Raw genomic sequence first — 12,737 nt, forward strand, 5'->3', positions numbered from 1 at the left:
GATTAGCGGGGTTTGACTCTTAAACGGCTTTTCTGATGGTGATGTTTTTCTCCTTGGAAATATTCCCGAGCTTTGAAGGATTTTAAAGCCCCCAGCCTGGGTGCGGCAGGGGCGGTTCGGGGTTTGCGGTGTGCGGGATGCCCGCGGCGGGGGCGGTTCGGGGTTTGCGGGGTGCCCGCGGCGCGGCCCCTTTGTCCCGGCTCCGTTCGGGGTTTGCGGTGTGCGGGGTGCCCGCCTTTGTCCCGGCTCCATCCGGGAGCGGCGGCGCGGGGCGGGCGCGCCCGTTGCCAGGGAAGCGCGTCACGGGCGGGCGGAGCGGCCGCGCCGCTTCCGGGGCCGCGGGAGGAGCGGCCGAGCGGCTCCATGGTGACGGCGCAGGTGAGTCCGGCGCGGCCCCGCACCGCGCCCGCACCCCGCCCCGAGCATCCCCGACATCCCCCCGGGCTGGCACACTGCGGGCCGCTGACAGCCCTCGGTCCCCGCTGCCCGCCGGCTGCCCCCGGGGCCGGGTGTGGGCACGGCCCGGACCGCGGTGGGGCGGCCGGGACAGCGAGCGCGGGAGGCGGCGGGACCCGCCCCGACCGGGCTGCGGGGGCGGTGCTGCGGGCGGGTGTCCCCGTTCGGGCGGGTGTCCCCCGCTCCCGGTGCTTCTCCCCCGCGGTCCTTCGCCTCCCCGCTGTCCCCGGGCTCCTTCCCTGCAGCGCCCGCTGTCGCAGCCGCGAGGGCGGTGGGCGATGCTCGGGTGAATCCGCGAACGAGCCGCGGTTCCGGCTCCCCGGGAGGGGAACACCGCCGGGTGCCGTGCTGAGGTGACAGAGGTGACCACAGGTGACCCCTGTGGCACAGGTGGCACTGCTGGCCACAGCGGCAGCACCGGGATGTCCTGCCCGGCCTGCGGAGCGTTTGGCAGGGAGCGAGAGGAAAACAGCAGCACAAAGGGTGGTTCGGCTTGGGACGGAGGGAAAGACACCATTCAACCGTGACATTATGAAACCGCAAATATTTGAAAGATTTGAATGGAGAGAAGCAATGGAATGTTTTGAGTGGTACCTCGAGATGTGCAGGGATGCGAGGGAAGGGTTTGGGCAGTTCCAAGAAAAGCTTTCAGAGATGTTTAAGGCAGGAAGCAGAGCAGACTCAGGACATCACCTGTCAGGGCAGATGGCTGGGGTGAGCACAATGCCTGAGGCACAGCTGTCCAAGACAGCACCTCCCAAAACCTGGAAGTTTCTGAGCTTGTATTCAGGTTGTGGCATTGCTCATTTTTTCAAGCATAACCTTATGTTGATTGAAGTAAACAAAAATGCTTCAATTTCTGTCTGTCCTCCCCTCTTGGTCACCAGGGGCACGTTTGCAAGTGCATCCATCTCAACTGTGATCTTGACTTGCAGGGACCTGGCCCAGGTCAATTTAGGCTGAACTAATTTCATGAAAAAATTTCCATCTTTGATGGAGAAGAGTGTATGGCACGACAGCATTCCCAGCTTTCTGTCTATTCATGTTCAGCCATTCTGGCAGCTCAAACATTGCCTTGGAGTTTCTGGGGAATACAAACACTGCCAACTAATTGGTTTTATTTTCCAGTTACACACTTGGATAAATCTGAGAAGAAACATAATTTGTTATGGTTCCAGTAAACTTCACTGCAGTAGCTAAAATAATTGGAGATGCTTCGTGATGGGTTGTTATGAAAATAGCCCAAATCAGGGGTAAAATCAGTTGTTTGTGACTATAAAAAGAGACTTGCAAGTGAAGTGGGGAAAGGTGTCAAAAGCTGATGGTGAGGAGGTGCACCCAGAGGAGCAGCAAATGTGCAACATAATTCTTGTTCAAGGTGTACCCCTGGCAAGACTAACTTCACTCTGATAATTTAATATTTGTCATAGCTGCTTACAAAAGCGACTTGTCTCATCAGAATAGTATTTTAGATATTCAATATATAAAATAAATCCGTGCTCTCCTTGTCAGAACTTGTGCCTAATTGGAGTATTTGCCAGCGTGAACATGCAGATACGTGACACAGTGGTTGTCAGGTGACCTTGTCAGAAAATTGTCTCTTGTGAACTTGAATTACTGGAATGTCTCTCAGAGCTGTGGAAAAGGAAGCGTGTGATAATGTATACAACTCCTCAGGATAAAAAGAGGGAGAGTTGTTCTTTGTGGTTCTGCCAAGATTTGTCCTCGTTTCACTTATTCTTTCTGTGTTTGTGCTCCAGAATTCGTGTTTGCTATGGGTCAGACAGGAAGGTCACCTTTATCTGGAGCTGTCAATTAGGAGGGAAATGGTTTTATTCAGCAGCTACCCAAAATTCCTGTAACAATTTGAACTCACTGTGCAGGGTGTAGAGTGAATTCTGAATGAGTGTCCAGTTCAGTGCTTTTATGGGAAGAACAAGAAGCGAAGAGTTTCCCCCCACAGACCAAAGGAAATTCCCAAGGTCATACTGAGGTTTCTGTACAAGTCTCAACAATGTTTATCTGTTACTTCTGTTTTACTTTTTGCCAGTCTGACTGTCTGTAAATTGGGCTGAAATTGTGCATTCTTTCCCATCCACTAGCTCTGGCCCTGAAGTTCTCTGCCACCTTGTTGGAGAAGCTCTCCTGAGACATGCAATTATCAAGTAAAAAACAATTAGACAAAACTCCCTGTTTCCTACTGGTCTGGCTGGGAAGGGAACAGTGAACACATTCCAAGGAGGCCACACCTGAACATGTGCCAGCACTACCCGGGGTTTCTTGTGTGTATTAGTTTTACACTTAGTTCTAGTTGGCAGAAGGATCTCAGGGCTCTTCTTGGAAGATACTTTGGAAACAAAAAGGATTATTAGAAATTACATGGCATTCCCCCAGTTGTGCTATTGAGATCTGCTGTGTGAGGCTTTGGCAGTTTAGGAGCAGAGACTTTTTGCTCCATTTTCAGTGGCAGCTCATCTTGCTGATGACTGGAGGATGCACGGTGCACAAGAGTCCTCCCTCTCTATCCAGAGTCATGAAGGAGTTGGATCTGTGATCTGGGTTTATGCAACATGAGTTTAGGTTGATGGTGAGTCCTGTAAACCTGATGCAGTTGGAACACCAGAGCAGGAGTGAGGTCAGTAGGTCAGTGTAGTTGAGCAGGGCTGGCTTTTGTGGGGAATCTTGATAAAATATGTTGCCAAAAGAAAATATAATAGCAAACTTGTGCTCCAGAGAGAGCAAGGCTGTACTAGATTTTCCAAATGGGAGATTTAAAACAAAAGGCCTGACTGCAAAGGGAATGAATGGCAAAATATTTTTTCATAAATAGTTTTAAAAGGTTTATTATTATTTTTAAGGGTCAAGAAAAGGACCTTTACCATCTGTAAAGATGTGACCTGATGATGAGTTTTTGCAGCAGAGCTTGTAAAACTGATACCATTTGATGCACAGCCTTTGGTAAAATAATTCTGTCTTAGTCCAGGCCTTTACAGGGTTTTTGTGTTGTACCTTATTTTAGTTCTGATGAGGTGAGTCTTTGGCTTTGTGAAAAGCTGTCCCCTGCAGAAAACTGCCTTCAGACATTCCTGTTTTTGTTTCAGGTTTGTAGCACGGGATCATCCATCAGCAGGATCACAGCAGCCGCAGCCCCGCCGTCATGTCCAAGTCAAAGAGCTCCGAGTCCGTGCGGGTGGTCGTGCGCTGCCGGCCCATGAACAGCAAAGAGAAAACTGCTTCCTATGAAAAAGTTGTCAATGTGGATGTCAAGTTAGGGCAGGTCTCAGTGAAGAATCCACGGGGATCATCTCATGAACTGCCTAAAACATTCACCTTTGATGCTGTGTATGACTGGAATTCCAAACAGGTTGAGCTCTATGATGAGACCTTCAGACCTCTCGTGGACTCTGTTCTGCAAGGGTTTAATGGGACAATCTTTGCCTATGGGCAGACTGGGACAGGGAAAACATACACAATGGAAGGGGTACGTGGTGATCCTGAAAAGAGAGGGGTCATCCCCAATTCATTCGACCACATCTTCACCCACATCTCTAGATCTCAAAATCAGCAATACTTAGTTAGAGCATCTTATTTGGAAATATATCAAGAAGAAATCAGAGACTTGTTATCAAAGGATCAGTCCAAGAGGCTGGAGTTGAAGGAGAGACCAGACACAGGGGTTTTTGTTAAGGATTTGACCACCATTGTTACGAAAAGCGTCAAAGAGATAGAGCACATCATGAATTTGGGAAACCAGAACCGCTCCGTCGGTGCCACCAACATGAACGAGCACAGCTCTCGATCTCACGCCATTTTCCAGATCACCATTGAGTGCAGTGAGTTGGGACTGGACGGAGAGAACCACATCCGTGTTGGGAAGCTCAACCTGGTCGACCTGGCGGGCAGTGAGCGGCAAGCAAAGACTGGAGCACAGGGGGAAAGGCTGAAGGAAGCCACTAAAATCAATCTCTCCCTCTCAGCTTTGGGCAATGTTATCTCTGCCCTGGTAGATGGCAAAAGCACGCACATTCCATACCGGGACTCCAAGCTGACCAGGCTGCTCCAGGACTCATTAGGTGGCAATGCCAAAACTGTGATGGTGGCCAATATAGGCCCTGCCTCTTACAATGTAGAGGAGACACTGACCACACTGAGATACGCCAACCGTGCCAAAAACATCAAGAACAAGCCACAAGTGAACGAGGATCCTAAGGAGGCACTGCTGCGGGAATTTCAGGAAGAGATTGCTCGACTCAAGGCACAGCTGGAAAAACGGTCTATTGGCAAAAGAAAGAGGAGGGAAAGGAGGAGGGAGGGTGGGGAAGAGGGGGAGGACACTGAAGAGGGTGAGGATGAAGGAGATGACAAAGATGACTATTGGAGGGAGCAACAAGAAAAGCTGGAGATTGAGAAGAAAGCTATAGTGGAGGATCACAGCTTGGTAGCAGAAGAAAAGATGAGGCTGCTGAAAGAGAAGGAGAAGAAAATGGAGGACCTGAGGCGAGAGAAAGAAGCAACAGAGATGCTGAGTGCTAAAATCAAGGTAGAATTCTGCCTCATCATACTCTCTGAAAGCAGTTTCCTTAGGCTGTGAGGAAAATAAAGGGTTTCCTTTTTGGAAAATTTGGAAAGATATCTAACAGAAAGTTTCCAGGATAGTGATTTGTGTTTAAGTTGGAAGGTTTTAAAATAAACTATTTCTAGCCAGAAGTTGAAATTTCCACCATTAGTCACATATTTCAATATTCATGAGTTGTTTCATTGTTCTTATGTAGTGACACAATAAAAGACAGTGCATCTTCTCACAAGCTGTGGCACTAAAAATGTTTCCTTCTGCCATAGATCATTAACAAGTTATTTACAGGACAGCACATTTTGGTTCTCCAGCCTTGCCACACATTGCAGTGGTGGCTTATTCTAAACAAGTTACTATTGCATTAATCCCACAGTTTTATAGGAATTTTGAGAAATAGTGATTCCTGTAGCAGCTGCCTTGAAAGAGAAGGTAAGGGAGCTGCCCTGAAGAAGTTGTATCCATAGGAGAGAAAATTACCCTCTGTAGTCACTGAGAAAATTTCTGACCTGGTTTTTCCTTTCAGACAATGGAAAGCAAGCTGCTGGTGGGAGGGAAAAACATTGTGGATCACACAAATGAACAGCAGAAAATCCTGGAACAGAAACGACAGGAAATTGCAGAACAGGTACGAGGAAGGAGATTTGTTATTTTGTATAAAAAGTCTTGCTGCAGAAATTTTGTAAAACATTGTGTCAGGGAAATTGCCATCAAGTTTTCCCAGGGTTAACCCTGCGATTGGTTTAATTGCAATTTTTGAAAGGAAGGGGGAAGAGCTTGTGTCATATTTGTTTTTTGAATTATGAAAATAAGATTTATAATAGTTTTCTTCTAGCTCTTCATGGATTTACCTCCTATCTTGATTGGAGCTATTTGTAAGTGAAGAAATATTTGTGAGATCTCTAAGAGTACCAGTTCAGCTTTTAGCTCAAGGGAGGGGTCTTTACTCTGTGCTAAAAGTTTATTTTCTGTTACACAAATTCTGTTTGTGGTTCTTAAAGGCAATAACCAATATGAACTAATAAAAAGGAAAGAAAAAAAAATCTAAAAATTACATTTGATTTCTTAAGTTGAAGCTTGAGCCTCACACTATCTGATTTTCGTAGTGAAATAAGGACAAATATGAGTTAACATTTCTGGCATTTCTATGGCAAGAGATAGGAAGAACTGGAAGGCAGGGAAGGGAACCTATCCTGAGCATTGGTCTCATGTGTGTCAGCTGGAGGTGACAGGGTAATTGTGGTCTTTAATGTCATATTGTCACCTTCTTCAGAAACGTCGGGAGCGAGAAATCCAGCAACAGATGGAAAGTCGGGATGAGGAAACACTAGAGCTGAAGGAGACCTATAGTTCTCTTCAGCAAGAGGTGGACATAAAGACCAAAAAACTCAAAAAGGTAAAAAGAAAATGATTCCCTGTCTGCCAGACTGGGAATAAAATCAATTTGTGTGTGCAAATGAGAGGAGCTTTGGCAAGTGATGGATTTTGGCTCTTGTTGTGTGCTCCAGTTATTTTCCAAGCTGCAAGCTGTGAAGGCAGAGATCCATGATCTCCAAGAAGAGCACATCAAGGGGCGCCAGGAAATGGAACAGACCCAGAATGAACTCACCAGGGAACTAAAGCTGAAGTAAGTCCCATCACACCATTGACTGCTATTTGCTGTCACAGAGAGCGTTTCTTGGGGCAGGGAGTGGAGGGACTGCCTTGCACATACTTGTGGAATAGGATTTAACCATGAGAAAACGAAACCATTCCTCCTTTTCCAGGGTTGTATTACATCAGTGGGAAAGGAGCAGTGAGGAAAGCCATTGCTAATTATGTTTCTTGTACATTTCTCATTTTTTGTGATTGCATGTAGGCACCTGATTATTGAAAACTTTATTCCCTTGGAAGAAAAGAATAAGATCATGAACAGATCTTTCCTTGATGAAGAGGAAGACAACTGGAAACTACATCCCATAACCCGTCTGGAGTGAGTGTACTTCTGCTCTTGGGATGGAATTACAGCTCACAGGAAACCCTCTAGCTGTCAAGAACAAAGGAGGGATTGAATTGGGGATTTAAACTGGCCCTCTAGAGTTCACAACTTCTTGATGCATAATAAAATAAAATAAAACAAAAGGAATCATTTTTTTCCTCTTACTAGATGCTATAAAATAGGAATGTACAGTTAGGAGAATTCTTGAGAGATTATGATTTTTCTAATAGGCAAACCCAACAATTACATGTAAAATATATGTAAGAGTGCATTCACCCTTAAAATAGCAGTGCATTCCTATCATATTTCTTTCCTGCTCCTACAAATGCAGCCTGGGTGGTTTCTGCTGTGTTGAAACAGATTTCTGTGTGGAATTTGCAGATGTTATAGCTCATAAACTTCAAGAGGAGCCTTTGGTTTTAGGGTATAACAGCTTGAGTCTCTGTTTTTCTCTAGTAACCAGCAGATGATGAAAAGACCAGTATCTGCTGTGGGGTACAAAAGGCCCCTGAGCCAACACGCCAGGACGTCCATGATGAATCATACAGAGGCTCGGTACAGGGTAAGCCCAGATGTGGTAGAACCTTTGTCTCTTCACCCTTGTGATCAGGGAAATGCAAATTCCAGAGAGGATTGTATGATCTTCTTTGAGATGTAAATTTGTAGTGTCCTGCATACATTTATAAACTACTTCAGATTAAGTTTCTGGAGGGCAAAGTATCAGTTTGTATAAAAACATGGAGGCTTTGATTGTGCTTTTCCTGTCTCAGGCAGAGAACATCGTGTTACTGGAACTGGACAGGCCCAGCCGGACAACCAGGAACTATGAAGGGCCAGCCATTGCTCCCAAGGTGCAGGCAGCTCTGGAAGCAGCTCTGCAGGAAGAAGATGAGATTCAAGTGGACGCCTCAACCTTTGAGAGCACTTCAAATAAAAAATCAAAACCCAGGTGAGTTGGACTTTCCCTGGCCCACAGGAGAGGTGCAGGTACAGCTGCTGTTGGTCAGCACTTCTCATCAGTGAAGTGAAGCTGAGCTTCATAGTATAGCAGAGAGAGAAAGGAACATAGAATCATTAAGGATGGAAAAGACCTTTAAGATTTGAGTCCAACCTCCAACTGAATCTCACCATGCTACTAAACCTTATCTTGAAGTGCCACGTCTAATAATTTTTTGAACACTTCAGGGGATGGAGATTCCACCCCTGCCCTGAGCAGCCTGTGCCAGGGCTCAACCACTCTTGCAGTAAAGAAATTTTTCCTAATATCGTGCCTCAACCTCTCCTTGTAGAACTTAGGCTGTTTCACCTTGGCCTGTCACTTGCTACTTGGAAGAAGAGGCCAATCCCTGCCTCGCCACAACCTTCTTTCAGGGTGTAGGACATAGGGTAGAAGAAAAAGCTGAAACTGTTTATTAGAGAATTTTAAAAATCAGCTTTTTGCAGATTAATTTTGCAAAGTAACAGATGACAGATCTTTTCTTTTTATATTTTAATTTTGCTTCTTCAGACCGAAAACTGGAAGGAAATCACTGGGATCTGCATCAGGATCAGGCACCCCCAGTTCTCAGCTCTACCCACAGTCACGAGGGCTGGTTCCAAAATAAAACCAGCAATGCCTCTCCAGGGAGGGAACAGCCTTTACCTTCTGGGAGCAGAGACAAGGACAAACCTGCAGAGAGAGCTCCTGGCCAGCCTCCAGCCCCTTTCCTTGGAGATGGCCTTGTTGCTGTTTTACTGACTCAGGCCAGTCCAGGGGCACTGAGCCATGGGAAGATCCGTGCTTGCAGTTCAGCATTTGGCCTCTGTGGGAAATGGATTTTAGTTAGGAAATCAAAAATGCATGAGGTACGTTACAGTGTGTTAGGAGCAATGGGAAGCATGGGGATCACCTCACAGCATCACCGTCCTCCTCCTGCACCAGCCCTTCTGCTGCACGGGGCTTTTTGGCTGTTGGGCACTGAGAAGACAGAGTTGAAAGTCATCTCAACAGAACCACCGCTCTATGGCTCCACAGTGAGAACCAAAAGAGGCTAAAAAGCAGAGGATCTATTCAAACTTGACAAGATGCATGGTTCTTCCTCTTCCTGCTTGAGAGACTGGCTTCATCACCTGGTCTGAACAGGCAGGATGGCAGTGGCCTGCATGTCCTCATCACCACACAGCTGTGCCTCCCTGTAGGGCTGTAGGACAGAAAAGGGTCTTGAAAACAACTCTGTGGTCTCTAGAAAGGAAGAAGTAGAATCTCAAGTGCTTTCTTTGTTTACAGGCATAAGTGAGAGCTCCTCTAAGCTAACCTAGAGCCCTCACCCCTACAAACAGGAACCACCTTGTCAAAGAACACCTCTGCATGCCAGTGTCAGCTCCACAGCTTTCCTCCTCTCTCTTGCCTCCATCTTTACCCCTGGCATTTAAAACCAGTGTCCATATGACATCTTTAATGGCATATGGCCATTTTCTCATGCCTCCCACTGTTGATAAAAAATGAAGCATTAGCTCAGAGCTCTCCCTGCCAGGCTCAGACTCTCAGTTGGGCAGAGCACTGAACTTGGAGCTGCCTTTGAGTGCACTCCTGGAGTCTGATCCCTTCCCTTGGTGTCTAAGGAGGTTCAGCATTCAGTACCTCTTGTGCCTCATCTGTTCCATGTTAAACAGCTTTCTCTCTGCACCTCTCAGCCCACTCAGAGCCTGCTGGGAGTGAACCCAACCTAACCCAGGCTGGTAATGGAAGCTGGTGTTAATTCCAGGGGTTTTACTTTGAAAACAAGGGAGGAAGAACTCCTGCTTTTGACAGTCTCATTGCAAAACTGCCCTATGGCTAAAGCAGGCTCGTGTAGCAGGGTAGAGGGAGCTGGAACTCCACACTGAGGACAGAGTAAGGTGTCCCTGTCTAGTATCCCACAGCTCATTTGTAAGTTTTAGTTCACTGTATATTGAGACTTGGGATGTTACTTTTTCTGGTTGCCCTTGGCTGTCATCCTGTGAACATTCTTACCTGTTTCCCTCACTGATGACTCCCTCCAGACTGAAATGTGTAAGTGTGTGAGGACTTGCCTGCTTGTAGACATGCCCTGATGTGTGGACTCTGCCTTGTGCTCATTGAGTGTCCAAGGAGTGACTTCATCCAGGCTGGAGAACTCCTTTCTACAGATCCCCTGAGCAGGAGGAACTGAGTGCTCAGCACAGCTCACCTGTGCATCCTGCAGGCACGGTGCCCAGGTGAGCCAGGTGGGCCCCTAAACACCAACTTGGCTGCTGCATTCCATGGACTGCTTTCCCGGGCTACAAGGTTAATAGATGTATACACATATATGCACACATATAGATATAATAGTTTTTGTGGAGGAAGGAGGGATTTGCTTATAATTGAGAGAGCAGGCACGTGACCAATTTCTTTCAACCTGAACATGGAAACCCAGCATAATCTTTGTTTTTACAAAGCACTGTTTATATCTAGAGAGTCTTTTAACTGACTTTTGTTGCATAGTATAACATCACCTTCTCTTCCTCTCCTCCTTCTTTCTCTCCAGCACATAATCTTCTGTACTAGGATATTTTAAAAGATGATTGTATGGTATAAGTGCTCAGAGAACTGAAATTAAATTGGGGGGGAGGTTTAAAACCCTGAAATAGCAGCACAATATATAATCACGTGTATGTACATACTTATGTACACATGTTTTATGTGAATAATGCATTCACAGACAGCTGTGTCTGCACATGTGCACACTTTTCCTCAGTTGCTCTATTCCATAGGGAATTCTATTCTATATTAAACTCAAATGCTGGAAACTGCCCCTGTGGCAGGGCTGGTACCATGGAGCTCTGCAGTGTAAACCTGTTTTCATGTTGATGAGCCAGTGTCAGAAAGGCTCTGCTTTTAACTCTGTAGAAATTCATTAGCAAGGTGAAAGAAACTCAGTAGAGTGGAAAAGAATAAATCTGCATATTTAGTCATTGTATGTAAATTGGGGCTGTGGGTGGAGATTCGGTCAGTGTGTTCATGGGCAATCTCGGCCTGTTACAGAAGCTTTTGGATTCTCATTCCAAAGGACTTAACCTTCACCAGATGCTCAGTGGCACTGATGTTAAGATACATTGTCTTGAACTGTACAAAACATACTGAGCTCTGGGTCGAAGCTTTTAAGAAACATTCCTGCCGAGTTTGCCCTTCTTTGGTGTTATCTGAACCATCTGGGCTTCCTGCTGGTTAACCAAAGGCAGGAAATCCAGCTGGACTCCTGGAAGAGGCCCTGGGACAGCCTTTTGCCGTCACCTTTTCTTCATAGGAATGTTTAACATTCAACATAATTGTTTTTGCTCTGATCTGTATAATGGGATCTTTTTTTTTTTTAAAGTGGCATGGAGCAGGAGTAGGCCCGTGGGAGCAAGCACCACGAGACACTGAAGCATAGGAATTAAAGCACTTTCTTAAATCCTTAACTTATGTCTAGCGCCTTTTTAAAAATATTTGCATGCTGCTTGAATCTTCTAAAACACATACCTCTGCCAGAGCACCTGGGGCTGCGCTGGTGCCTTATACAGATCAGAGCAGGCAGTGTTCAGTCAGTCTGAGGTGTGTGTCTGTCCTCAGTGAACACACAGTGCTGGAGTTTGTGAGTGTACCTGGACCTGTCCTCTCTCCTGTCTGTGCTGGGCAGCGTGCACCAGTCCTGAAACAGTTCAGTGGAATTCCTGGGGGTCTGTTCCTGCTGTGTTCAAACACAGACTGGAAAAGAGAACCTGCAAAAGCCATAATTAGCTACAGAGATGGGACTGAAATGAGAACACTGGTGCTGCCTGCTGCACTGTGCAGTGGGGGGTTGACTCTCTGGGGTCCAGGCGCTTACTGCCTTCTCCAGCCCCTTTCTTTTTGAAGAGGTGACCCAGGATCCTTCTATGGGCACAGCTGTTGATGACAACTCTCAGCTCCTTAGAGATAACACCCTCCTCCGCCTTCTCTTAGGTGATCTGTAGAAAAAGAACCTGTCCACAGTTCTGTCCATAGTTTTACAGCTTATATTTATTTGTATCATCTCTTTTGTCTAGGAATGTAAAGTGATCCTAAAATACAACGTGTAATAAAGTCAATAAGATTTATTGCATCTATCAAAACGCGTGTTTTTCACTGTTAATTTGGGGCAGGGCTCAGTGACTTCATCTTTTACAAAGCCTTGCGGTGTTTTTCTTTCATAAAAAAAGTCTTTGCACAAAGTAAGTGGAAAAATGTAAATATGAGTAGAGCTGCAACAAGTGCTGTAATGTGTGTGTATAAATATATGTATAAATATGAGTAGAAGGTGCAAAGGCCTGCATGTGGCACCTTGGGAACCAGAAGTGCTGGAGAAACCCCACCAGAATCCCAGTCCAGGGTGGACCCCCAGCCTCGGTACTTCTTTGTTTGCTGATTTAGACCAGTATTTTATCAGTGCCGTGGGGAGAAGGAGCCTCAGGCACAACCACAAAGTATGTCCAGAGAAGAGAAACAAAGGTGGGGAAGAGTCTGTAGGGTATGTCCTATGAGGAGTGGCTGAAGGAGCCGGGAGTGTTTACCCTGAAGAAAAGGAGGGTCCAGGTGACCCCACTGCTCTCCACACCTCTGTGAAAGGAGGCTGGAGCCAGATGGGGACCGAGCTCTTCTGCCAACCAGCACAAGAGGAGACAGTGTTAAACTGTGCCAGGGGAGGTTTAGTTTGGACATCAGGAAGAATTTCCTAACAGAAAGGGTAATCAGGT

At 46.3% G+C, this 12,737-nt stretch overlaps 1 protein-coding gene across 2 annotated transcripts; it reads left to right on the forward strand.

The window, feature by feature from the left end:
• Nucleotides 1-309: 309 nt before the first annotated feature.
• On the forward strand, nucleotides 310-12,101 carry KIF3B (kinesin family member 3B). 2 transcript variants are annotated; one of them, XM_033074986.2, is made up of 9 exons: nucleotides 310-378; nucleotides 3,558-4,996; nucleotides 5,553-5,654; nucleotides 6,300-6,422; nucleotides 6,535-6,653; nucleotides 6,885-6,998; nucleotides 7,461-7,566; nucleotides 7,775-7,953; nucleotides 8,512-12,101. In XM_033074986.2, the coding sequence occupies exons 2-9, from the start codon at nucleotides 3,614-3,616 to the stop codon at nucleotides 8,606-8,608; spliced, it is 2,223 nt and encodes a 740-aa protein (XP_032930877.1). In that variant the 5' UTR covers nucleotides 310-378; nucleotides 3,558-3,613; the 3' UTR covers nucleotides 8,609-12,101. The 2 variants fall into 2 exon arrangements, with proteins under 2 accessions (XP_032930877.1, XP_032930878.1); XM_033074987.2 differs by lacking the exon at nucleotides 310-378 and adding an exon at nucleotides 813-2,438.
• Nucleotides 12,102-12,737: the final 636 nt, after the last annotated feature.

This window comes from Catharus ustulatus, chromosome 17, assembly GCF_009819885.2.
Source record: "Catharus ustulatus isolate bCatUst1 chromosome 17, bCatUst1.pri.v2, whole genome shotgun sequence".
NCBI classification, from domain to species: domain Eukaryota; kingdom Metazoa; phylum Chordata; class Aves; order Passeriformes; family Turdidae; genus Catharus; species Catharus ustulatus.

What these genes read in the sequence shown, in the direction of transcription:
- KIF3B (XM_033074986.2), top strand. Translation starts at nt 3,614, where the DNA reads ATGTCCAAGTCAAAGAGCTCCGAGTCCGTGCGGGTGGTCGTGCGCTGC. An exon ending in GACAGGAAATTGCAGAACAG is followed by an intron (nt 5,655 to 6,299) that starts GTACGAGGAAGG and finishes CACCTTCTTCAG; the next exon opens with AAACGTCGGGAGCGAGAAAT. An exon ending in CATCCCATAACCCGTCTGGA is followed by an intron (nt 6,999 to 7,460) that starts GTGAGTGTACTT and finishes GTTTTTCTCTAG; the next exon opens with TAACCAGCAGATGATGAAAA.